This window comes from Agelaius tricolor, unplaced genomic scaffold (genome assembly GCF_023055355.1).
Source record: "Agelaius tricolor isolate 1412-34295 unplaced genomic scaffold, bAgeTri1.0.p SCAF_29, whole genome shotgun sequence".
Lineage (NCBI taxonomy): Eukaryota > Metazoa > Chordata > Aves > Passeriformes > Icteridae > Agelaius > Agelaius tricolor.
This window is the reverse complement of record NW_027269289.1, coordinates 1565483-1589689: the sequence shown is the minus strand read 5'-3', so window position 1 is coordinate 1589689 and position 24207 is coordinate 1565483. Positions and strand designations below refer to the sequence as shown.

General features: G+C 49.5%; 1 protein-coding gene across 6 annotated transcripts in view; it reads right to left on the bottom strand.

Moving 5' to 3' along the window:
• The window catches only part of ARHGAP32 (Rho GTPase activating protein 32), a 238606-nt gene that overhangs the window by 14402 nt on the left and 199997 nt on the right, over positions 1–24207 (bottom strand). For all 6 annotated transcript variants that reach the window (XM_071449843.1, XM_071449846.1, XM_071449840.1 and 3 more), the window contains 6 exons: positions 22417–22566; positions 7295–7397; positions 4474–4618; positions 3766–3848; positions 1477–1584; positions 90–235 (listed from right to left, as the gene is read on the bottom strand). In XM_071449843.1, the coding sequence (XP_071305944.1) occupies positions 90–235; positions 1477–1584; positions 3766–3848; positions 4474–4618; positions 7295–7397; positions 22417–22566 (735 nt within the window). The remainder of the gene's footprint in view (positions 1–89; positions 236–1476; positions 1585–3765; positions 3849–4473; positions 4619–7294; positions 7398–22416; positions 22567–24207) is intronic.

Here is a 24207-nt window from a genome sequence, read left to right as displayed (position 1 = left end):
GGTTAAGCTAAAAGCCACGTCCATGTCCCAGAGGAGCTCAGCCGTGCATGGCTGCTGCTCCTGCCCGAGGGAAGCAGCCCGAGACACACCTGCCCCCTCGCGGATGACGGAGCTGAGCTTGGAGCTGAAGAGCACATCCACGTGGTTCAGGATGAACTCCACCACCACCGACTGGATCCGCACCTCCATGAAGGCGGCCGTGCCGCTGAAGCAGGCGGACTCGATCTGCTTGGACCTGCAGAGGGACACAGCACAGGGAAGAGGCTCCTGCTGGGCGAGGCCTGGGCACCTGTGGGGCTGCAGGGCCTGGGGCTCAGCCACAAAGGCCTTCAGGGCACTTGTGGGGTTAAATCTCAGCAACGTTCACAAATGATCACTGACTGTGGGGATTTATGGCCAAACTTCAGATCCAGGTTCAAGCCTTATTGATGGGGCAAGAAGAACACTGGGCTGGGAGGAAAAGGGAGTGTGGGAGAGGTCTGAATTGAGGTTAATACGCTGAACAGCCAAAATCAAGAGCTTTTTGTTAACTCATTGCCATGACTGGCACAGTTTAAGGCAGTGCTGTTGTATAAACCTGCTGTGGCCTCTAAGAGGATTTTCCCCCAAGCAGGGAGTGTCTCCACCTGATCCTACTGAGTGAATGCTCCAGGACTCACCAAGGCAAACTCAAACATGAGGTCACTCCACTGCTTGTGGGAGAATTGCCAGAAAGAGAAGCCCACCTGCATGAACTGGGAGTGTCCAAGGGCAGATCAGACAGGGCTTGGAGCAACCTGGGGAAGGTGTCCCTGCCCATGGCAGGGGTGGCACTAGATGAGCTTTAATATCCCTCCCAACCCAAACCCTTCTGGGATTCCATGATGAACTGCACACTCAGATTTCTCAGGTTGGTAACAACAGCAGGTGAGAAATCAGTACAATAAAGGGCAGGAGGATAATATTTTTTTCTTTTAAAGCAAAATTTTTTAGTTACACCATTAAAGTGCCCTATCATCCAGATTCAAAACAGATTTATCCAAGTCAATTTCTGTAAGTTTGAATTCTTGCAGCCAAAAGTTGTCAAATTAGACTCTAGAGACTTATGCAGTGGGAAATCAGTGATGCCACTGTAGAAATTCTCCTGGATGATCAAGGACACATCAGTCTCATCTAACCAAGAGAAGAGAAATTATCCTCTAAAAGAGGGTTCAGGGAATTCTTCCTTGTTACTACTGACAAGACTGCAGCCAGTGGAACTGTGTTGTGTGTGACAGGATAACACAGGGGCTGTTTTGTATCACGAGGTCAGGAACTTGCCAGCCAATCTTAAATCCTGCTTAGAATAATTTCCCATATTTTACAGGAGGTGAAGAGTGCACTAGTGAAGAGAGGAAGAGCTCTTTCCAGCTGCTGAAAGCTGGGATTTTCTGTAGTATCTGTTGCTTATAAATGTAAACATTTATATTCTATTGAAATGGGAAAATCCCAAAGTACCTGAGGAGGTTTGGAGCCCACACAATGGCCAAGTTCTTGGTGTGCATATTTGTGATGGAGCAATAATCAGCCAGACGAGCCAAGTGTCTCATTAGGAACTCCAGTGTCCTGGAAAACAGGAGAGAGGCAAATGTTCAGCACCACTGAGCAAAGCCAGGCTGTGATCCACAGCACAAACCCAGCTCATTATTTCCTTGTGATTTGACAGCCCCCAGAAAGGAATGCTGAATTCGTTCCCCTCAGCCCCACCGTGGAGCTGGCTTTGGCAATGCTGACACAGCCTGGGCTGAGGGGAGTCTCTCCTGACTGGTCCAGGCTCAAGGAAAGGACAGTTCCAGGAAAAACCCTTTGCAGGTGTGTGACAGCTGTGAGGGGCTGCTCAGGGATGTGTGGGGAAGGATGTGGAATGCTAATCCTGGGATGGGGGAGTATTGATTTAGACACCCCAGAACAATGAAAATACTGGCTGTAGGTTTCTCAGGGCTGGTAAGGCAGATAGAAGGTTAAACTTCAGAGGTTTCTGTTCATATTAAAAAATGGTGGGATTTGTATATTAAGTTTGATATATACTAGGGAGGAGGGAGCAGGAGGTGGCAGTGAAAATGCTGCTGAACCCTCCTGGTGCCTCTGGTTTGTGTCTGTCTCACAGCCTATTCTTTTTGGGGGGAAGGGAGATGGAACAGAGAGGGTGTTTTGGGGCTCAAAATTCCACAAATAGACAAGATTGGAAGTAAAGAAAATGGCTCTGTCTGGAAACCAAACAGACACCTCCTGCCTGCAACTTCTCATCACTGAGCAGCAGAAAAATGAAGTGTTTTTTCCTTTTTCCAAGCAAACCCCAGGAAAGGAGAGCAGCACCCTGTGACCTACAACATTCCACATCCTGCTGTTGGCTGTGCCCCCTCTCTGAGACTCACATGCTGCTGGTACCAGAACCCAGTTTAACCAGCCCCATAAACTAAAAATCATTTCAGGGGAAAAGGTGAATGAAAAGGAAAAGAAAGAGATCAGTTTATTTTTTAAAGGGCCACACCCCCTCAATTAACATCAATATTGAAATTAGTTACTAGAAGCAGCAGCTGTTGCACCAACTAGCCAACCTTATTTGAAGAGCAAGTAACACAGTTGTAGTTTATAACACATCAGTTAAATCCCAGTTAACTTTTATAATTAGTTATTTATACCACTCATTACAGCATTGCAATTGTCCAGCTAATCACCACACATCACAGTAACTGAAACTTAAAACATTTATTGGCAGAAATGACTATAAATAGTTATCAGTAGCCGTCCTCATGTGTTACACCTGACCCCTCAGACCAGAATTCTGACTTCACCTGTAGATTAACATACATTAACATACATTACAAAAATCAATTGATGATTGTAATGAAATATTCTAATTAGGCATCAATAGCCAAATACTGCCTGCATTCACCCCAAATGGTCACTTACCTAAACCACTGGGACACATCAGGGGAGCTGGCCCAGCCAATTAAAATAGTTGCCTATCTGTAAATAACTTCCACCATATGTTGTCATTAGCTATTTCTACCACTTACAATTCACAATTAGTGAATGCTGCATACCATGCATCACTAGTTATTACTATTAAAGTCTCATTAACATACAGTATTCTATATAGCTGTTAAAGCCAATCATCAATGCCAATTTGTCTGATACCTTTTCACCATACCCTGCCATAATTTTTAATACTAAAGACTGTTAAAATGTTGTTCTAAGTCAAGACTCATTACTATATAGCACAATTTCTTATTACTACTAATTAGCTTGAATATAGTATTTTAATTGGTGATTTTTAAACACCATATTATGCTACTCTAATACATTACACTAATATAATTAATTACATCAGTTATTCTGAGAGCATTGTTGTTATTTGCTAATTACTATTAATGCAGGGAGGGGTAAACTGGAGACAAAATACAGTTGACCAAGTTTGGCTGAAGGCCTGAGCAATTTTTTGGCTATATTTCACTTCTTTTTAAAGTGCTCTTAGCACTGGTATTGTACCCCCCTACAATAAAACTGTTTCCTTACTCTGACATAACAAGCTCCTATTTCCCTCCTAGATGGAGTTTCTAAGGACCTGAAGTAAGACCATGTTTAGTGGACAGCGTTTAGTAAGGAGCTAATTAAAATATAAACCAACTTTTGACAGCCATAACCATTTCAATATGCAGAGGCACAGTGTGGCTGTCTTGAGAGGGAAACTGGAATTACAGAATTCCTCTCACAAAATGCCCACGCCCCAAAGGCTGCACTCACCTGTAGTGGGGAGGAGGCAGCTGCTGGATCACATCGTGGATCTTAACCAGCCTTTCCTCATCTGTAGCAGCAGAAACAGCATCCTGGAATGAGGCAGGAAAGGATTTAGCTGCAAATAAATCCCCAGCCTTGGCAGTCAGTTGGGTTTTGTTGCTCTTCTCCCCCTTAGGTAGGGGGATTCTGTCTTGGGGACAGAGCAGCATATGGATCATGTAAGGAAGGGCAAGTAAGCCATGACCTGGGGCATGTTAATGGCACAGAGAATTTCTGCAGAAGACATTCAGCTCAGAGCAGCATTTGCTTCCAATTCCTGGGAAATGGCAAACGAGAGGGGAATTCCTGCAAAGCATGGGAGTTGTGCCAGGGACCATCTGCTGTGGCCCCTCAAGTGGAACCAACACAGTGTGGCAGAGGGGACAAAGGCACCTCTGAGTGACTTAAAGGGGACACGGAAAAGGTCCCTCAGACCCCAGGGCACTGCCAGCCCCTCCTGGAATGGCAGGGTGGAATCAGAAGTGTGGGCAGCACAGTGTCAGGCTGGCAATTCTGGTGACACACCCTTCTGATGGCTCTAAAAACCCCAACTGAGGCAGAGCAGACAGAGAGGGAAGTGTGTGGAAGGCAGGTCCAGCTTCCAGGATTTCTCTGCTCTACCAGCTGAAGGCCCACTGAAGGGGGAAAAGTGCCCCACATTTGCCTGACACTCACAGAGAACTTCTCGTAGAGCTGGTAGGTGAGCAGGGGGTTGGGGAGCTCTCGGAAGTACAGCTTGCACAGGGAGCCCACACAGTGGATGTCCTGGATGTAAACGTCCTTGGTCAGGTCAGGAATCTGCTCGGAGTCAAACTCGTGGCTGGCAAATGAGAACGGAGAAATGGGTAAAGGGTTCTGAGGAGGAGGAATGAAATCAAACCCAGCACAAATTACAGCAAGGTTTTCCTGATTTACAGGAAAAAATAAACACTTAGTCACCAAAACCACATGACCCACGACTGTGGGGCAGCCAGCGGGGATATTTTTCAAAAAAGAGACTTTTCCTTTTTCTAATAAAGCATTTTCAGTTAATTTTACAACCAACTGGCTGCAATCCCTTTTGCTGCATCAGGGCTTTTCGCAAAGTCTCCAGAGAACATCTTCCAAGACCACAAGTTAACTCCCAAGGGCTGTGACTGGGATTGCCCATAGGAATGATGAGAGCTGCTGTCCCTCTGCATTTCAAAGGCCTGGAAATGGCAATGATAAAGCCCTGCCAGCAGCACTTCCATCAGCAGCACATGGAAACCAGTGAGTGCCGTAATTCCTGGGGGATGAGCTGGTGAGCTGAGCCTGCCTCTGCTACAGGGAGAAGACAGCCAGGAACCACATGAAGAAAACCCCATAGCACTCCCTTGGTTTTCAGAGAGAGAAAAAAAACCCAATCACCAATGTTTATGAAATAAAAGCTGAGCTCAGAAGGCTGAGGGCTGGCTTGCTGCTGGCATATATGCTGGGAAGTGCTGTTTCCAATTAGCAGGACACTCCAGGGCGATGAGAGCTGTGAGCCAGGCTCTGGGAGCTGGAGAACCTTGGGGTCCCTGCCAGAGTCTTTAGGCTGCTCACAGCCATGGGGACTCATCCTGCCAGCACTGCAACCACAGTGAGTGGGCTGGGTGAAGTGGCCCATCCCTGTCCCTGTCCTGTCCCCTACCCAAAGCTGGCAGGTTGTGCCCAGAGGGTCACACAACCCCTGAGCTCACCCTGCCTGAAGAGCAGAACATGCCCAGGGCTCCAGGTGTGTTTGTAGCTGAGCCCTCCTGGAATCAGGATGGACTCCTTCCATCCCTGGACATGGACACTGCTCATGGGAAGCCTTTCACTCCCACCAGAAAAGGGGCAGGAGTGGTCCCCACCTTCTGAGGGTGAACAGCCCATCCCTTCCTCACCCTGAAGACAGTAGAGGAGGAAAGGAAGAATTCAATTTTCCACATGCCCAGTGTCCAGCAACACCATTTCCACAGGCACCTTCTGACTCATCCCTTGCTCACATCTAGGACAGAAACTCAGCTCCTGCGTTTGGCTCTACAGAAAGCCCAGGAAGGCACCAGCCCACCCCACACAGACACACTCAGCCCTGGCTCAAACTCCCTGCCCATATCCTGCCTTACTCCAGTGGTTTTTCCTAGGAGAAAAGCTCACACTCTGTCAAATGTTCCCTTGCAGAAGTGAATATGGAGGGAAGAGAGGAATGCCCCACCACATTCAATCCTCCTCCTGTCTGCACTGGCTGGTTCCAGAGCTACATGTTATTCCTTCTGACCCAAAGGAAGATTTTGTTAGGTGAAGAACAACTCCACAGCCTCGCAAAAAGAGCCAGGATACCAGGATACAGGGATCAACACCCCAAATCAACGGTGGCTGTTTGCCCACCTGCCAAATAAAGGCAGCTACTGCCCTACTGAAGAGCCAATATCTGTCCCATGGAAATCTCCCATGGGGAATAAATTCTCTAACCTTCTCTCCAACCAAAAAGCCTTTTAAATCCAGGAGATCCAGATCTTCTATGGGAAATCTAAGCACAGTGATTCATTTATAAGGATACTGCAGCCCCAGCTTTGGAATGAGCCTAATGCCCTGTTTATACAGCTGGGAACTGCAGCAAGATGTGTCTTATGTTCATCAAACACTCAAAATCTGTAGGGATTTACATGAACAGGACAGTGTCAATAAGTTATGCCATGTACTCCCTTCCTTTTGTTTTTGGAACATCTCAGAAACCTGGAAAACAGGCTGTCACTTCATTCTCTGCACTACAACAGGGAACGATGCCATTACAATTTTAGAAAACCATTTTTAAAGCACCTTGATACACAATGAAGGAGAAAGTGGTCTTGGTAACACAAAAGGAAAAAAATGGACTAGGGCAGAGATTATATGGATGGTCCAGCACAAGGCAAAATAGGGAATAAAGGAACAGGATTAATCTGAACCAGAACAAACCCATCCATCCAAGGGTTTGAACAGTCCCTGTACCAGCTCAAACCTGCCCACTGAACTGGGGGATAGCTGGTACAAAAAAGATACTCTGCCCATGGCAAATAGCCCTGTGCTGCCTTGGCCAGTCTGTGGGCCCAGGAGCAGTGCTGGTGAGTCCCATCCACTCAGCACATCAATGCTCCACAGCACAACATTCTACACCAAACGACAGGAGGACAACAGGCTCATGAAAGAAGAAAGGAAGTTTGCTGTGGTGGGAACAGCTCCTAACCAGAACACTCCTGGCCCTTCCCTGTGCAGCACAGCAATGCCCCCCACCAGACTCAGGCATGCATCCTTTGCACATTCCCAATTAACTGCTGGTAAGCCAGGAGCCCAAGGCAGCAGGGAGAAACACTGGCTGCTCCAAAGGGCTCCTGGAGAGAGAAAGAACAGAAATGGAAGATGGCAGCACAGTGACACCAGGATCCTTATGCTTTATCCTGCAGGGAAGCTTCCTGCAGGATGAATCTGCAGAGGAAGCCAGGCTGTGCCCTGCCCCCAGGCAGGCCCTTACCGGAGTTTCTGGATGTTGGAGGCGATCCCGGAGAGCCGGTAGATCCCATCCACAATGCCGTGCTTCTCGATGAACTCCGTGCAGCTCTTGAGGACCTGGGGCACTGAACAACGACAGCCACGGTTAGTACAGACCTGTGCTCTTGGCAGCTGCCATTAACTGCTCCCACCCGGGCCCTGGCTTCAGCTCCTCCTTAGGGAAGAAAGCCTGTAGGAAATTTAACTTCAGAGTCGATGTGGAAACTGGTCAGAGGTGTTCCTGCTTCAACAAGGGAATGCCAGAATATGAATCAGGTCATAAAAAGCCAGTTCTGGTCAGAGACAGTGAAGGTTCCATGGCAACTCCTATGGGAACTGTGGTGTGAAATCCCATTCCAGAAGAGTTGGAATAAATACTGTCTTTCAAATCTATACAGAATTAACCTATCCTGCTTGGTTTAAGGAAATATATACATCAGGGAGATGCTACTTTTGGTGGCACAGACAGGAGAGCTTTTACAACTGATAATTTCATCTTAAATGTCTGCCAGAGCATGGCTGGATATGGAGAGCTTCACAGCACCCCACACTCACAGAAAGTGCAGACAGAGCAGGGCATGACAGAATGGAAAAATCAGCCCAGGGGACATAATTAGGTGTCAAGTTAATACTGCAGCCGCTTCACCACCCCATTCCTTCCAGCTGGCTTCCCAGGCTCATGCACATCCAGTGCTGGAGCTGTGTGTCCATCCATGAGGAGCAGCAAATCACTGGATTTACAAAAGACACTAAAACTGCCCTGAACACAGAGAGAAAACCAGAATCGAGCTCCTGTGAGCATCAGCAAACCTTCATGGAAAGAGCTGGGATCCCCCTGCCAGCCAGCTCTTTGCAGCAGCTCCTCTGCTGATCTCAGTGTGTTCTTTAGATGCCAGGTCTGATCAGTGTGCCACGTGACACCGATGCTGAGCAGGACATGTGGCAAATCCCCTTACACCACAGCAAATGCCATCTGCCAGGCAGTGTGCTCCCAAGTGCTGCTGCACTTGGATGCTCCCCCCAGCTTCCACAAGGCTGCTTCCCCAGCCTGCAGTAAACCCTCACAGCTGGAGGAAAGGCTCATTTCACATGGCTCCCTGGAAATCAGCAGAGATATCCAGGATAAGGGCATGTCTGCTGCACACTGGAGCATAGGACACAGTGAAAGCTGTAAATCCTGCAGCACATCAGCCACAGGCTCAGCAGGAGCAGATTAGACCCTGCACCTGGGATGCTCCAAGGCACCTAGAGACAGAAGTGAGCCAGCCAGGCTCCAGTGTTATATTCCCAGGGATGAGCAGGGCAGACTTTGAGGGAAGCAGAGCCCTTGTAAATTAAGCCAAGAGCCCTGGGAATCAAGTGCTGCTTTTTGGGGAACAAAAACCAGTGGAGGTGAAGCCCTGGGCTACCTCAGCATCAGGGAGCTCCAAAGAAGACCACAGCTGATGGAACCAACAGACACACCCTGAACCTGGGAAAGCTGGGAAAGGCAAGAGGTTCCCAGTGAACACACACCCAGAGCATGCTGGGGGCATGTCCATCAATCACCCACAAGGACAGATCTGAGCAGAGCAGGTGGAACACGAGGCCTGAAATTTTCATAGTGTCCCAAAACACTTCTGGAGGACAACACTTCAGCCTTTATTCAAAAAGATTCAACACCTCTTGAAGGAGGAAGTTTTTAAGGCTGGAAAGGGACAGGGAAGGAGTCCTATCCTACTCAAGCAGTGGCCAGAAAGGGCTGAAGTGTGCATTGTAAGGCACAGGGAGATGAGTGGGGCCCAGGTGTGACCTGTGCAGGGCAGCAGAGGTGGCACAGCTCCATCCTGTGCAGCAAAGGACAAGGACAGGGCTCTGTGTGCTGACACAGCCAGTGGTGTTTGTCCCCTGTGGGAGAAGAAACCCCAGACTGCCAGACAGACCTGAACCAAGACCCAGTGGGATGTCCCTGCATGTCTGTCCCACAGCCATCCCTTACAATGGGCCAGAGGTCACAGATCTCACCAGTGACCTGCACAGGGCTCAGCCCCCCTCAGTAGCATTTCCTACATGCAACAGTCCCAGAGGATTGGGCAAAGGAGTTTTCCCAAGCTTGGAAGTGCTGTGACAAGATCTGCTAAAGCTGCAAATCCCAAAGACATTAATGATCCATACTGCAACCACAGGAGGGGTCCCCTGGAATCACAGAGCCTGCTAAATAAGTAAATCAAGATGCAAATAAATAAACAGGCAAATAAATCAAGAAGCAAACACACCAAGAGGCAGAGAAATAAACAGCACTTGCCCTGCCTGCCCCATTCCCAGCAGTGGAGCAGGGCAGGGGAGCCCAAGGGAAGGCAGGGCTGCAGCACCAATGCTCTGCCTCGAGTTTTCTTTTGTCATGGAAGAGCCTGGGCACAGTGGAGAGTAATTAACATACCCTGAAAAGATCCCAGCGGGCTTGTTCCAAGCATCTCCTCAGCTGGTTACCAGGACAATCTGTTCTTTAAGCTAAATATACCATACCAGCACCACGGATATTTTGGGGGAATTCTGCAGGGTTGGAGAAGGGACCGAAATTCAAGTAGGGCTAAAATTGTACCTGAGGGGCCTTTGCTGGAATGGTGACTTCATTTTTCAGATTTCTGAACAAAGATGACACCTGGCCATTGGGTGTGTGTTTAACCTCCCTCTGCCCTTTGAAGCCCCAGCCCTTTAATACCCATTTTAGAGATGTACATCCACACATGGAGGGAACAGTGACTGTTCCCTCAGAAGGAGAAGGCAGGATGACAGCACAAGCCAAGACTTAATTTTGCAAATGTCAAGTGTGCCCAGACCAACACCTACAGCAGCTTCTGACACCACACTGTGACTTTTTCAGGGACCATGTCCATCTGCTGCAGAAATCCCTCCCCTGCAGGTGGACTTCTCAGTTCAGGAACTGATTTTGGCATTCAGATCCCAAACCACAACCCAGATTTGAACCAGACAGGTACCTCAGCCTCATCTCAGCAGGGAACCAAAGGAGATTTCCTCTCACAGGATGCACCAGCAGCAACACTAAAGTTCTATTATTGGCAGTTAATTACTGTGGTTTCCTGCAATTACAACAGCCAGACTCCATGGCACACGTGGTTTGCTTTAAGAGCCATAAAAGGCCCACCTGGGTCAGCACCTGGCTCCCAGCAATGCCCAGGAGCTTTGGGAAAGGCAGGAGGAGGGAGCCAGGGACACTCAGTGCATTCCTGCAGCCCCATCCAGGGAACTGGCTCAGGGAACCTCTGAGCCCAGCACTGGTGCCTGGCTTATCTAGCCAAGCACACAGCCCTTCCCAGTGCCACATTCCCAGGCAAGTAACAAAAATCACCGATCCTCAGTGGGATTTTAGTCCTTTTCTGAGCCGTGGGGTCTTCAGCCAGCAACTCCAGAAAACCTCCCAGCAGTGCAGTCACTGCCTCAGCTGCAGGCAGCTAAAATGCAGGGCCAGCTGCTGCCTGGGAACACCCAGCTCTGTGTGGACACTGCACACGCCTCCCTCTGGAACAATCACCCCTCCCTCCTTCCCTCCAACATCTCCAACATCAGGTGCTCCCAGGAGACAAAATGCAAAGGGCTGGAAATGTGGATGCCTCACCAAAGGGGACCCCAGCACATTTCATCATCACAGCAGCCAAAGGAATTAATTCAAGTCCTTCCAGAGCATCTCTCAGCTGGTTTGAAAGGTTTATTGCATCTCTGAGGGCTTGTTAACTGCTTAATTCTCTGCTATTAAGAGGAAGCAGAAGTTCTATGGTTTTAATTCTGAAAAACATTTTGATTCATCCTCACATGAGGCATATTTCCTTTCCTATCATCTTGATGGGTGGGGTTTTCTTTTTCAATATTTTGTAATGTTCCCTCCCTGGGCTTTGAGAGGCTTGTTTGTGTTTTGTTTTATTTAATTTTATTTTCTTAGCACGTTACTGGAACCAGAAGTATTTGTTCAGGCCAGGGCATGAGGCCTCCCACCAAGCCCCCCTCTGGCACTGGCATTTTCCCAAAATACAGCAGTGGGGTGCAGGTCCCACAGGCCAGGCCTTGGGGCTGGACAATGGCCCAGAGCACCTGGGCTGCTGCTCCTCACTGAATTCCACACATAGCAAACCCACAAGGGAGCTCAGCCTCCAGGAGCATGGAAAACAGACTGCCCCCAGCTCTGCCTCAGCAAAGGTGGCAACCAGCATGCAGTGCCAGCAGACTGGGGACACACACTGAAAATCCAGACCTGAGTAACAGAAGGTTAAAGGCTGTTTTGAGCCACCAGGATAGAAAGTGGAACAATCAGCATTCAGATAAAATGCAGGTGGAGAAGCTCAGCCCTGGTTGTCCAGGCTGCCTTTGGGAACATCTGGGAAGGACAGGCAGGGGAAAAGCCAGCAGAGGACACACACCCAGCACAGCACAAATGGTGCCACTGCAGCAGGATGAGCTCCTACTTGGAATTCTGTGCCTGGCCAAGACTGCCAACTTCCAAATATCTGGAATTAGCCACAGAAATCCCAACTCCCTTGCCATTAATGAGGGATTATGTAAAAACCTAACAGGGAATATCCCCTCTTCAAGAAATACAGTTGCTTTTACTCCAATAGTTTCCTATTTTAACTCAATTTTAGAACCATTAAGGTTGGAAAAGACTTCTATGATCATCAAGGCCATTTTCCAAAAAACTGTCCAAATATTTCCTTTATAAAAAAAAATAAAAACTCTGTAATATTTCAGCCTTGTGACTTTTAAACTTCTCATTTCTGAAGCTCTGCCCTCCGCCTTAGTTACACAAAGGTGTGAAGCAGCAGAGGAGAGAGATTAAGGACTTTTCTCTTTATTGTTGCACGAGGAGCTGTGTGTCATACAACACTGTACCTGCACATGCCATTCCACAGGCACAGCGACCCCACCAGCCCCTGCACATTCAGAAAAACATCCAACTTTAAAAGACTCTCTTCTCAGGACTCTTGTCTCACTTTTGTCTCATTCCTAAATCTCTGTCCTCATGTTTGAACCACCAAGAGAAATACAAGACCAACCAAACAGACACTTTCCTTCCTTTCCAAGATGTTCAAGGCCATGTTGGATGGGGCTTGGAGCAACCTGGTCTAGTGGAAGGAGTCCTTGCCTGTGGCAGCAGGTGTGACTGGGTGGGATTTGAGGTCCCTTCCAACCCAAACCAGTCTGGGATTCCATGATTCTTCAGCTCCCTGCCCCTCATTTCCAGGCTGTGAGCCACACTGACGTTATCCACACTGGTGATGAGTCGTGTAAAGTCCAAGCTGCCCCAGTGCCAGGCACACAGTTCTGAGCTGGAGTGGGACTTTTGCACTTGGCAGAGTGCAGCAACAGCAGAGCAGAGCACAACCCCTGAGCTGGATCCCTGACCCAGGCAGGGCTCACAGAGGGAGCAGCACGGACTCTGCTTCCTCAGCTGGATTTCTTTTATGGCAGCTCAGCCAAGACTGTGGAAAGCAAAGTGCAAAGTTCAGGCCTGGGGAACAGAAATCCCCCTGGGCTGCAGCAGGTAGGGCAGGTCACTAGCCACGTCTGTCAGGTCCTGGCAGATGAGCAACATTCCCCTGGCTGTGCCAGGACAGCCTGGAATCTGAGGGCTGCAGGGGATCCTGCCTGCCCGCCATCCATGATGGAGATGTTGTACAGCCAACCCCTATTGCAGGCTGCACCCACCCACTTCCCAGGGCTCGGGTTTAATTTGTTTTAATACAAAATATCACAGAATCATTAAGGCTGGAAAAGCCTCTAAGATTGAGTCCAACTGCTCTCCCAGCACTGCCACGGCTGAACCATGTCCCCAAGTGCCACAACCCCACAGCTTTTAAATCCCTGGGCAGCCGAAGCAGTTCCAATGCTTGACAGCTCCTTCAGTGAAGGAATTTTTCCTAATACCCAACAAGACACTACTAATACTCAGATTTGGCCAGTGTGCTGGAGCTCTTTTGTTTAGACCAACTACACTCCCTCCAATAAATTGAGGGGGGGGGGGGGAAGTTCTCCCCATGCTCAGAGCAGCAGGATAAGAGCACAAGCAATTCCTGTACTGACTGTGACATTTTTCCTCATGTTTGTTCTTCCCACAGCTGTAGTGTTTCGAAATGCAAATTAATTTTCAACTCTCAGCTGTCCTCAGGGTCACTCAAGCACAAAGAATCCTCTCCTCGCAGCTGCAGGCAGGGCAAGGGAGAAGGGGAGAGACAAACTGGGTCTTTTTTAGCAGCAAAGGCTTGTATTCCCTGCCCAGCAACTCCAAGGATGTCCCCTCAAACTAGGGATCCTCCACAGGGATCCCATGTACCCCTTTGTAATGATGACCCCATACCCAATAATCTCAAGTTCCAGCAACTCGGAGGGCAGATGGTGAAGCAACAACAATGCCTGTTGTGGTTGGAAATTTGCCCAAAATAACTGACAACTATTGGCCTTGAAAGTATCAACTTGTGTCCAGTTAGTTTGTGCAGCAGAGACACATCTGCAGCAAGGGGAGTTCTCTACTCATCTCCAATTTGGGTCAACCGTTCCCTTTTTTCCCCAGGCTGCTGGATCTGCCTTTGATGTCACACAGACACACTCACTGCCACATCCAGGGGGACTTCGGGCACCTGAAACACTCTTGACAAAACAGTTCCACATCAGAAATGTTCGGATTTGGGATGCAAACCCAACCCAAAGAACACAGTAAATACAGGGGGAACACACAGGTGAATTTTCTTAATTTCTACAGACATTCACAACAGGATGTCACGTGCCAAGCTGTGCTGGCACTTGGATAAATACTACTTGATATTTATATCCCACTCCTAATCTCCCAAGTACCTCCTGGGTATTAGGAATTTACCTTGTGGCACCTTGGGGGCAGACACAGGTTATTAGTTTGATTGTACAAGCCTGGAGATGGAATGGGAGATAACCAACGAGTTCCCCAAGGCCAAAAACATGTGGCAGGGACAGGTCTGAGTTCCCAGCTCAGGGCCAGAACTCGGAGTGCAGCTGTGACCATTGACTGCCCAAGGCCTTTGGAGATTGATTTTGAATTAAAAAAAATTACTCTAAATCAGGAAATACCAAAAGGAAACTGGTTTTGGCATGTTTGAGGCTGCCTGGTTTCAATATACTGCCAATTCAATTAAAAAAGGGACAGTCAGGACAGCAGGATGGAGGGAAAGGGATGGCTAAGATTACCTGGGATCCCAGAGGTTGTATAGCCACAGATGTCCCACACAATTCCTGCCCCAGAATGCAACTTTAAAACATTCTCCCCCTCATTTACACCGTGTGTGCACAGGACTGTGCACAACAGGGACTCAGGTGCAAGTGAAAATGCTGAGACAGGCCAGTGTTTCCTCAGTGTGTGACAGAAACCTGTTTATAGATACACAAATACTACTGAGGGAGGCAGAGCAGGAGGATTTCCAGTGTCCCCACTTAGGTGGCCTTGTCAGGAAACAAGATCCACCCCTGACTTGTGAACTGCAGCTCTCTATATAAACAACCAAGCGCAGGTATCCAGGAGAGCATTACAGAAATTACTGGATGAGTAAGGATGCATTGTTTTTCCTGCTCACTTGAGAAGTTACGATCCCTTTTTTAAAAAACACCTGGAATAGGGTAGGCAAGGTGAATCACCTTCAGATATCCCCACCTGCAAGCATAACTAACATAAAGGAGGCAGGGACTTGAAGGGATTTGCCAAAGTCACACAAGAAATGTCTCAGCAGAAAAGAGAACTGCAAACAAAAACTTCAGAACTCTGGCTTGTGTCCTAATCACAAACTGCTTCAGGCATATAAATACTTAAAAATAGAGACAGAAGGAAAACTGGGATAGCAGGATGCCAGAGCTGAACCTACTTGGAGGTTTGAAACTTTTCAGTTCACATCTGAACTTGTCAGCTTGGATACTCTGAAAATACCTACTGAAAGCACAAAAATGCCCCAGGGGTTCATTCCCAGAATGAGCACATCTAACACCCCCCCAGCCTCATGCAGAGCCAACATTCCCTCCCGTGCTGGAATGGCTGTGGCCCATGTCACCGTTCTGAGGGAAATGTCACATGCACGTCACACAACACCAGCACTTCAATAAACCTTTGTACAGGAACAAGTTGTTACTGCCTGAACAAACCCATTGATGTGGCTGCAAGCATTCAAAGCATAACAATTCCAAACATACCTGGGAATCACAGACCAGGCTGCTGGGCTGTCACAGAACTCCATGGAGCTGCAGGTAAAAACTGAGGGGCTATTTCACATGGAAGCTCTGCAAATATCCCAAAGCCTTTCTGAAAAGAAAACCTTGGAGCAAAGCCATCACGAGCAGGGATTGCACCTGGGGCATCAAAACACTGAATCCCAGACAGGTTTGGGTTGGAAGGGACCTTAAAGCTCCCTCAGTCCTATTCCTGCCATGGACAGGGACAGGGCAGTAACAGGGAATGGGAACTGGTTACATTCACTCTCCTGGAGTTAAAACAGCAAGAAAAACTGAAATGATTTAATCTGTCCTGAATTCCCAATCAAGGCTACCTTCAGGATGGCAAAGATTCCAAGCCAGCCTTTTATTGTAATCACAATTCTGAGCTGGTAAAAGGGGCTCCTCACATCAATACCAGGAGCCAAAGGGGTGACAGATTGCCAAACCTGTGCTTGAGCTAAGGGGAACCAGGCTTCCAGAGATCCCAGCCAAGAGGCTGCCAAGATCTCATTCCTTGTGTTTCTCTGTTCTGGTAACAGCTCCCTCTATACCCAACTCTGCCATAAATTATTGTCAGAGGCAAATACATTACCCAGCAGCAGGGCAGGGATGGCTCCAAGGGATGGATAGCTCCAGAGGACCCCAAACAAGCCATGATGTCAGCAGGAACCCCAAGGTGCTCCCATGGACCTTTCTGAAAAGCACCTGAACCAGCACAGGAGAATGAAACCATCCCTGGCAAACCCTTGCTGCCCCTGTGCAGTACATAAGGGATGCAGATCCCCTATCTGCTATTTCCTGTTATTCTCTTCCATTTCATTTTTTATTTAATTCTACCCACCTGTCCAAATTAGTTCTGAATAAATGTGAAGGGCTGGAAGAACAGGAAGGACACAGAGCAAGATCAGGTGAGTTAGTGAACTTTGCCTCTGGTAGGCATTTACATCTTCAGCAGAAGTCAATGCCTCTTGCTGACCACACAGCACGGGCATTTTATAACAATTAAAAAATCATGCATAGATCCTTCACTGTAGGAAACTTTTGAACTAAAAATTCCATTTGTGAGTGCATCTTTTCCAGTGATGGAAGCTGATGATGTATAAATGTCAAATGCATAAAGAGGTGCAAAAAAAGCCTTGCGGCATTAGCCTACAAAATCATGTGTGGATACAGCTGGTTGCATGATGGATTATCTCTGGAGTTGGATCTGTGACACCACCTCACTGGGGGACCCCAGGGCTGGCTTGTGCTTCAGTCCAATTGCTAAGGGAGAAAGGATCATTTCCAACAAGTGACAGGAACACTTCAGGCTTGGAAGAAGAAATGGTGTCCCCACGCTCTTCAGTACAAGCAACCCCACCACATGAGCCTGGCAGTATCTGAATAAAAAGTACATTGTAAAGGAACTCCTCATGTGCAGCAGCTCAGGAGTCCCTCACCCACAGAACGGCAAAGTGGCTTTTCCCTGGTGGGTGCTGACCCCTCCTGCTGGGTGCTGAGCCCCCCTGGCTGTGCTGACCCCTCCTGCTGGGTGCTGAGCCCCCCTGGCTGTGCTGACCCTTCCTGCTGGGTCCTGAGCCCCCCTGGCTGTGCTGACCCTTCCTGCTGGGTCCTGAGCCCCCCTGGCTGTGCTGACCCCTCCTGCTGGGTCCTGAGCCCCCCTGGCTGTGCTGACCCCTCCTGCTGGGTGCTGAGCCCCCCTGGCTGTGCTGACCCTTCCTGCTGGGTGCTGAGCCCCCCTGGCTGTGCTGACCCCTCCTGCTGGGTGCTGAGCCATCCTGGCTGTGCTGACCCCTCCTGCTGGGTGCTGAGCCACCCTGGCTGTGCTGACCCCTCCTGCTGGGTGCTGAGCCCCCCTGGCTGTGCTGACCCCTCCTGCTGGGTGCTGAGCCATCCTGGCTGTGCTGACCCCTCCTGCTGGGTGCTGAGCCATCCCACCCCCCAGAGCAGCTCCAGCCCTGCCTGGGCTCCCCGAGGGCACTGTGGTTCCATCTGACCCCTTCAAGAACATGCTCAGCTCCCCAAGCCCTGCATTTCCTGCAGCCCAGCTCCACGTTCCCCCCTCACTCCCGTGTCACACCCCCAGGAGCTGTGGGGAGCTCCCTGGCCAAACATTCCAAGGCAGGAACCAGGGCACGGTGCAGCTGCTGCAATGCAGCACTCCACCAGCTCCCACACTCCACAAACATCCTCTGCCAGCACAATCCTGCTAATTGGGGTCGGGCTAAATTTAAGTTCTATTTAGTTTCCTTAAAGAGAGAAAAACTTGAGGGGGAAAAAAAGAATCTCTGCCTACAAAGGGAATAAGAACAAGGTCTCTCCAGGAGTCAGGAATTGGGGTGGATTTGCTGTATCTCACAGCTCCATAAAATTGTGACAGGACACAGAGAACGGCTTGAGCTGTGTCAGGGGAGGTTTGGGTCAGATCCTAGGAAAAGTTTTTCCCCCAGAGGGTGTTGGGCACTGCCCAGGCTGCCCAGGGAATGGGCACATCCCCAAGGCTGCCAGAGCTCCAGGAGCCTTTGGAAGCGCTGCCAGGGATGCCCAGGGTGGGATTGTTGGGGGGTCTGGGCAGGGGCTGGACCAGATGATCCTGTGGCTCCCTCCCAACTGGGAATGCCCCCTGAATTTGTAAAACAAACCAGCAAGGCAGGTGGCAACTGCACCAACTCAACTGGGAGCATTTCAGAGGGCAGTGGAGAAACAGCAACTCCCTGCTGAGCCTGGTCTGCTGCCAAGTGACGCTTCCCAAGCCCAGCAGGAGCCAAGAGATGAGTAAGGCACTGGATGGGATGCAGACAGGACCCTTCAGGCAGGCTCCACAGGGTGTATGGAGCTGACTGGAGAAATATTGTGTAAACCAACATACTTGAAGGGAGCATTACCACAGGCTCTGCCAACAGAGAAGTCCAAAATCCCTCCTATCAAAACTGGTTTTACTCCTGCAGGTCCCAGCCCATCATTCAGTGCTGATATGTGACAAGAGAGAAGAAAAGGACACCCTGCTGAGACTTTCACTGGAAGCAACTCACCTATGCATACCCAGCCCCATGCCCAGGAGCCTTGTGACTCCCAATTCCCTCTTCCCCAAGCAGCTTGGAGCACAGATAATTTTGAAAAATAATCCTGTGATCTGCCCATGACTCAGAACCTCACCAAAGAGACCGGAAAGCAATGCTTCCTTCCCTCCTTTCCCTTCCCTCCAAAGGCCTTTGGGGAAGGACTGCTTGCACCCCATGGAGGTGGAACCCCTACCCTGGAAGGGCTCCAGCACTGTTTGGACAGCTCAGAGTGTCAGCACAAACCAAACTGGAACTGAAAAGCAAACACACCAAATCCAACCCCCAGGACACTGCCTACACTCAGCATAGTCCCCACCATGAATCACCAGAAACACAGCAGGGTTCAGGGTGCACTGCTCATCCCTCACACTTGTTAAATCCTCACCTCCCTCCTTGTAGCTGCTCAGTGTTCCTGCTCAGACCCACACAGGACACTCTGGGAAATGACCTGCTACACCCTCCCCAGGGCAGCAGCACCACCAGCCTGCTGCTGCACTCCTGCCCTGCCCAGACACCCTTCCCTGGGGAGAAACCTGGGCACAGACAGATCATATCCTGATCTTTAGAGCTGCAGGTTCTGTCCTGCAGCCTGGGAGGCACCTCCCAGCACAGAGTGCATGGCTTCACCTTGGCATAGGCCCATCCCAAAAACTCCATGCCACGATGGCACACATGGTTTGCTTTAAGAGCCATAAAAGGCCCACCTGGGTCAGCACCTGGCTCCCAGCAATGCCCAGGAGCTTTGGGAAAGGCAGGAGGAGGGAGCCAGGGACACTCAGTGCATTCCTGCAGCCCCATCCAGGGAACTGGCTCAGGGAACCTCTGAGCCCAGCACTGGTGCCTGGCTTATCTAGCCAAGCACACAGCCCTTCCCAGTGCCACATTCCCAGGCAAGTAACAAAAATCACCGATCCTCAGTGGGATTTTAGTCCTTTTCTGAGCCGTGGGGTCTTCAGCCAGCAACTCCAGAAAACCTCCCAGCAGTGCAGTCACTGCCTCAGCTGCAGGCAGCTAAAATGCAGGGCCAGCTGCTGCCTGGGAACACCCAGCTCAGATAACCACAAAATGCTCTGCTAGGTCAGGACTTGGCGAGTGCAGCACGTGGAGCTTTGCAGGACGGCATCCCAGGGCTCCTGCTCCCTAAAAGCAAACCAGGGCACATCCTTGCATCATTTTCCTCCTGTGCATCCCATGCCAAATTTATCCTCCTCCTGAGAGTGGCTCAGAGGATGCAGAATGAGGGATTACTTGCTGAGCCCACAGAAAGACAAGGTACTGCAGTGAGTGAAACATCTCCACTGTGCTTGTAAATCCCCTCTGGGTACACAGCAAACATGTTCTTCTCCTCACTAAGCAACCTGAGCCAGCTGCCTTGGTGCAGGGTTTATTAAAAAATGTTACACTTATTGCAGTTTTTGTCCTTATCCCTTCTATTCTCTCATTCCGCTTCCCACTCACTAAAATTGAGCACAGTTGCAGAGATTCATGACTACAGAATTTAGGTTGCTCATGTTGTTTCTTAGCAAATTCTTGAAAATTTGTCATCTTCACAAAGCTGGTAACTAAGAAAATTCTTAGCATAACTCCAGTTTGTTTCAATATTGCATTTTTGAGGTGGACATGATGCCTTGTCACTCACTGCAATCGCCAGGGACAGTGGCATTTGCTCCTTCAGCCTTGATAAATATTTTTGGGGACGGGACATTGACCCAACCAAACCATCAAGAGCTTAAACAAACCAATTAATGTATTGGGTTCTTTTTGTTCTTCTGAACTCCCATGTTCTAGGCTGTGATTCCAAATAACACCAGCAGGTACCACGCTCAGCCAGAGCATGCTCTGAGCTCCTGGAAAAAGCACTTGATGTTCTGATTATGAGAAGCAGCTTTTTAAATTCACCTCAGGCCCCTTTCAGCAGGTCAGCACTGCAAGAGGCTCCACGACTGAGCTACAGTAATGCTACAGGAGGAGGGAATCTTAAAATGCTGTGCATGCACAGACCCAGAAATGTCTCCACCAGCCCCATCCCAGGGATTACATCACTTGGAATACAGGTCAGGGAGCTGAATCACATGGAAAACAACAATCCTGCTGTGGGAAATGGAGTCATACCCTGCTGGCAACAATCAAATTGGATCTGCTTCACTCCAGGGAGTTAGGAAAGGGTTATTAAAATGAGGGTGAAAGCAGCTGGTGACTCCTGAGCTGAGGGATCTCATTAGCATAGCCCAGTCAGTGTCAGCCCAATGTGTGGGATGGTGGGGAGAGACCAGGACAAGGACAGAGTTCCCAGAGACTGTCCAACAAGAACCTCCAGTGGAGTTCAAGCAGTTTAGTTCAGCTCAGGATGTGTCTTTGAATGCTAAATAAACCACCCTTGAAGCCAGGGGAAGCAGTCGGCACAGAGGGCAGGGAAAAGCTTTGGCCATCACTGCCTTGTGCCTAAGGCAAACAGACAGGAGGAGGGCTGGGGGGAGAGGGAATTCCCTGCTGCCCATCAATGAGCTCACTCTGCTTGCATGGTGCCTGCCCTCCAGGAGTGCTCCCACAGCACACACACAAAATCAGCTCCAGAGCCATCTGGTGCTGTGAATTACCTACTCCTGATGCAGCTCCACATGGGTCAGTGTCTGCTCCTGACTCCAAACCATCTCTGGTGCTTCGCAAGCCCCAGTAAGGATCTCTGCTGGCTCCAACTGAGCCAACGAGCCTTGCCACAGTTCTGACTCCATAAGGACAAGCACATGCTCTGCACCAGCTGGTAGTGAAACACTTTTATGTGATGTGAGGGAGTGCACATCTCTGTTACCAACCAAATCAGCTGGAAAAACAGCAAGAAATTACTCCCTGCCCTTTGCCAGCCCTTTTCCAAAAAGCATTTGGACGAACAAGAAGTCTGAAGACTCACTGAAAACAACTTTAACAGAGAAACTCCTTTCCTGCCCCACACATCCTGTCACTTCTCCCTCTGCCTGCACACAAAAGCTGGGAGACACCAGATGGACAACTCTGGCCCAAGGGATCTGCTGCAAAGCCAACAGATCCCATCACTCCTTTCCTGATGGCCTTTACTCCTGGGCAAACCTAGAGCCCACAGCTGCTGCAGGCTGCGTTCCCAAACATCCCTGGGTGTGGGCTCCTGATGGGAACAGCTGAGCCTGGGGCCCTGGGAACGCATCCCAGGGCTCTGGCTGTTCCTCAGCACTGCAGGAACCTGGGCTGGAGGTGGCACAGGGAAAGGGCAGGAAAGAGCCCGTGAAATCTAAGTTCATCCCAGTGGTAACAATTGTGTAATTTTTTTCTTGGAATGGAGAGGTTTGCTCCTCTGCCTCCCTGAACTGCTGATGGGGAGGGAAAAGGGACCCTGAACGGAGAGGAAAAGTCAGCTGTGAGGAAACACAATATCCAGTTAATTCCTGTAAATCCTGTGAAATCCAAAGAAAAGGCAGATGAAGGATTTACACTGCAAATTGTGCTAGAATCATACAAAGGTATTGAGTTAAGAGAAATGTAGGGGTTTAACATGCCTGTTAATCACTGACACTGACATACAAATAACGCTTATATTCCTGGAAAAAAAAAAAGAATTGAAGACTCAAAGAGGTTGAAAACCCATCTGCAGGAGCTGCAGCCACCTTCAGTGCTTCCACACTGAACCATGGTGCTTCCCACGTCGAAGCACAATGTTTGCTTCTCATTAGCCTCAGTTTCCCATTCAGCCACGGATTTGTGTCACACATTTGTCCCCCAGCACGACCCTGAACAGCCACGGTCACTCTGACAAATTCCCAACAGAGGAAGAGCTCAGGAGCAGGTTGTTTCTTACCATCATGGCCAGAGTTGAGCAGGTGCTCCCCCAGGTCACAGCCAAACACCCTTTCCTTGAGGATCCCCCGCTGTTTCAGTTTCTGTTTCGTTGGGCGCGACTTCATGAATGTCCGCAGGAAGGTGATGAGCTTCCCGTGCTTCTTCGACACTGCACAAGAAAGGGACAACCAGCTCATTCCACGCCTGGCAACCACTGAGCACGACCCTTCTACAGAGCATGTAAGAACTGGAGTAGCATTAGCATCAATTATTTACAGAAACACATTTCCCAAGGTTTGACACTAAACACAGACTTGGCTTTTTGTCCCAGGCCCTGGCTCGTGCGGAGTTACCAGGAGCGAGCTGCAATGGAAGGACTCACACAGAGACACATTTCCTGCAGAGTAGCTTCAGGCAGGAGCCACCTGAAGGGCTGATGGTGGGCAGCACCTGGGAGGGGCAATTTCATATCTGGGAAAGGGAAGGAGGCTCAACTGAGAAATCTGGTAATCTCCTGTGCAAACCAGTGTGTAATCTACACACAGAAATAAAGCTGTGTGATTGGCCCTTGCTCTGGTCTGAGGCCCCTGCAGAACAAAGGGCTGGCTATAACCTCTGAGGCTGAGCAGGCAGAACTCCCTGAGAGCCCAACCTGCCTTCCCAGCACACCAAGGCCTCACTGCCCCTGCACCACCCCAGAGCTTCAGCAGCTCCCTTCTCAAGCCATCACAAAATAAAAACAGACTCACAGTCACTGAGGTTGGAAAAGCCCTCCAAGGCTATCAAATCCAACCTGTGCCAAATCCCCACCCTGTCACCCTGCCCAGAGCACTGAGCACCACATCCACGTGTCCCTTGGACACCTCCAGGGATGGGGACTCCACCATCCCCACTGAACAGGTCACAAAGGCAGCTGATTGAAGAGATGCAGTTTATCCTCTCCAGAATGAACACAAGCAGCACCCAAAGAGAGGAGGATCTGGCTCAGGCAGGAGATGCCTTCCAACCTCCTGCTGTGTCTCTCTGGGCTGTGCTGGGGAAACTCTGGTCCCTCTGCTAAAACCACCTGCTCAGGAGCTGAACCCCAGTGCAAGGCAAAGGAGAGCAGTGGGTGACACAACGACCTGGCCCTGGCAGGAGAGGCCAGCCTCAGGTTGAATGGAAGCAGAACAATGCCCTGGAATGTCAATGTTCCTCCAGAGGCCCTCAGAGCCTCCCCAACAAAGGTGCCATTGTGCACACGATTTAAAAGCAGTTTAATTCAACAGAAGAGCTCTACTGAAGTGAACAAACTGCTGGGTACAAAGGGCCGTGCATTGTGGAAGCCTTTGCAGCTCGGGCAGTTGTAAAGGCTCCTGCAGCAGCAGCTATCACCCTCCCCTGCTCCTCCCTCTCATCCCAGGCAGGAAAGACAAGAACCCTGTATTCCACCTGCATGAATACTGGACAAATAGTGCAATCAAGTATCATCAGAGTAACACCTTCCACAGCAGCAAAGATACCTAGGGACAAAGGTTCATCCCTTCAGTGTCACCTCTGCTGCCTAATGAAATGTGAACTACAGAGAGCAGCTCTGAAACTGGGACTCAGCAAAGAGCAAAGATGGATGGGCACTGCTTCCCTCAGGTGGTTCTTCAAGCAGGGAACACAAAAACCTTGTCCCAAGATCCTGGTTGTACCACACAATGCTTCAGGATGCTTTAATCCCTTCACACAGAGGAATATTTCTCCTTCCATTTTACCAGACACTGACATGGTCCCTCTACTGAGATATGTAATAAACCTGATATATGTATATTTATATAATAAA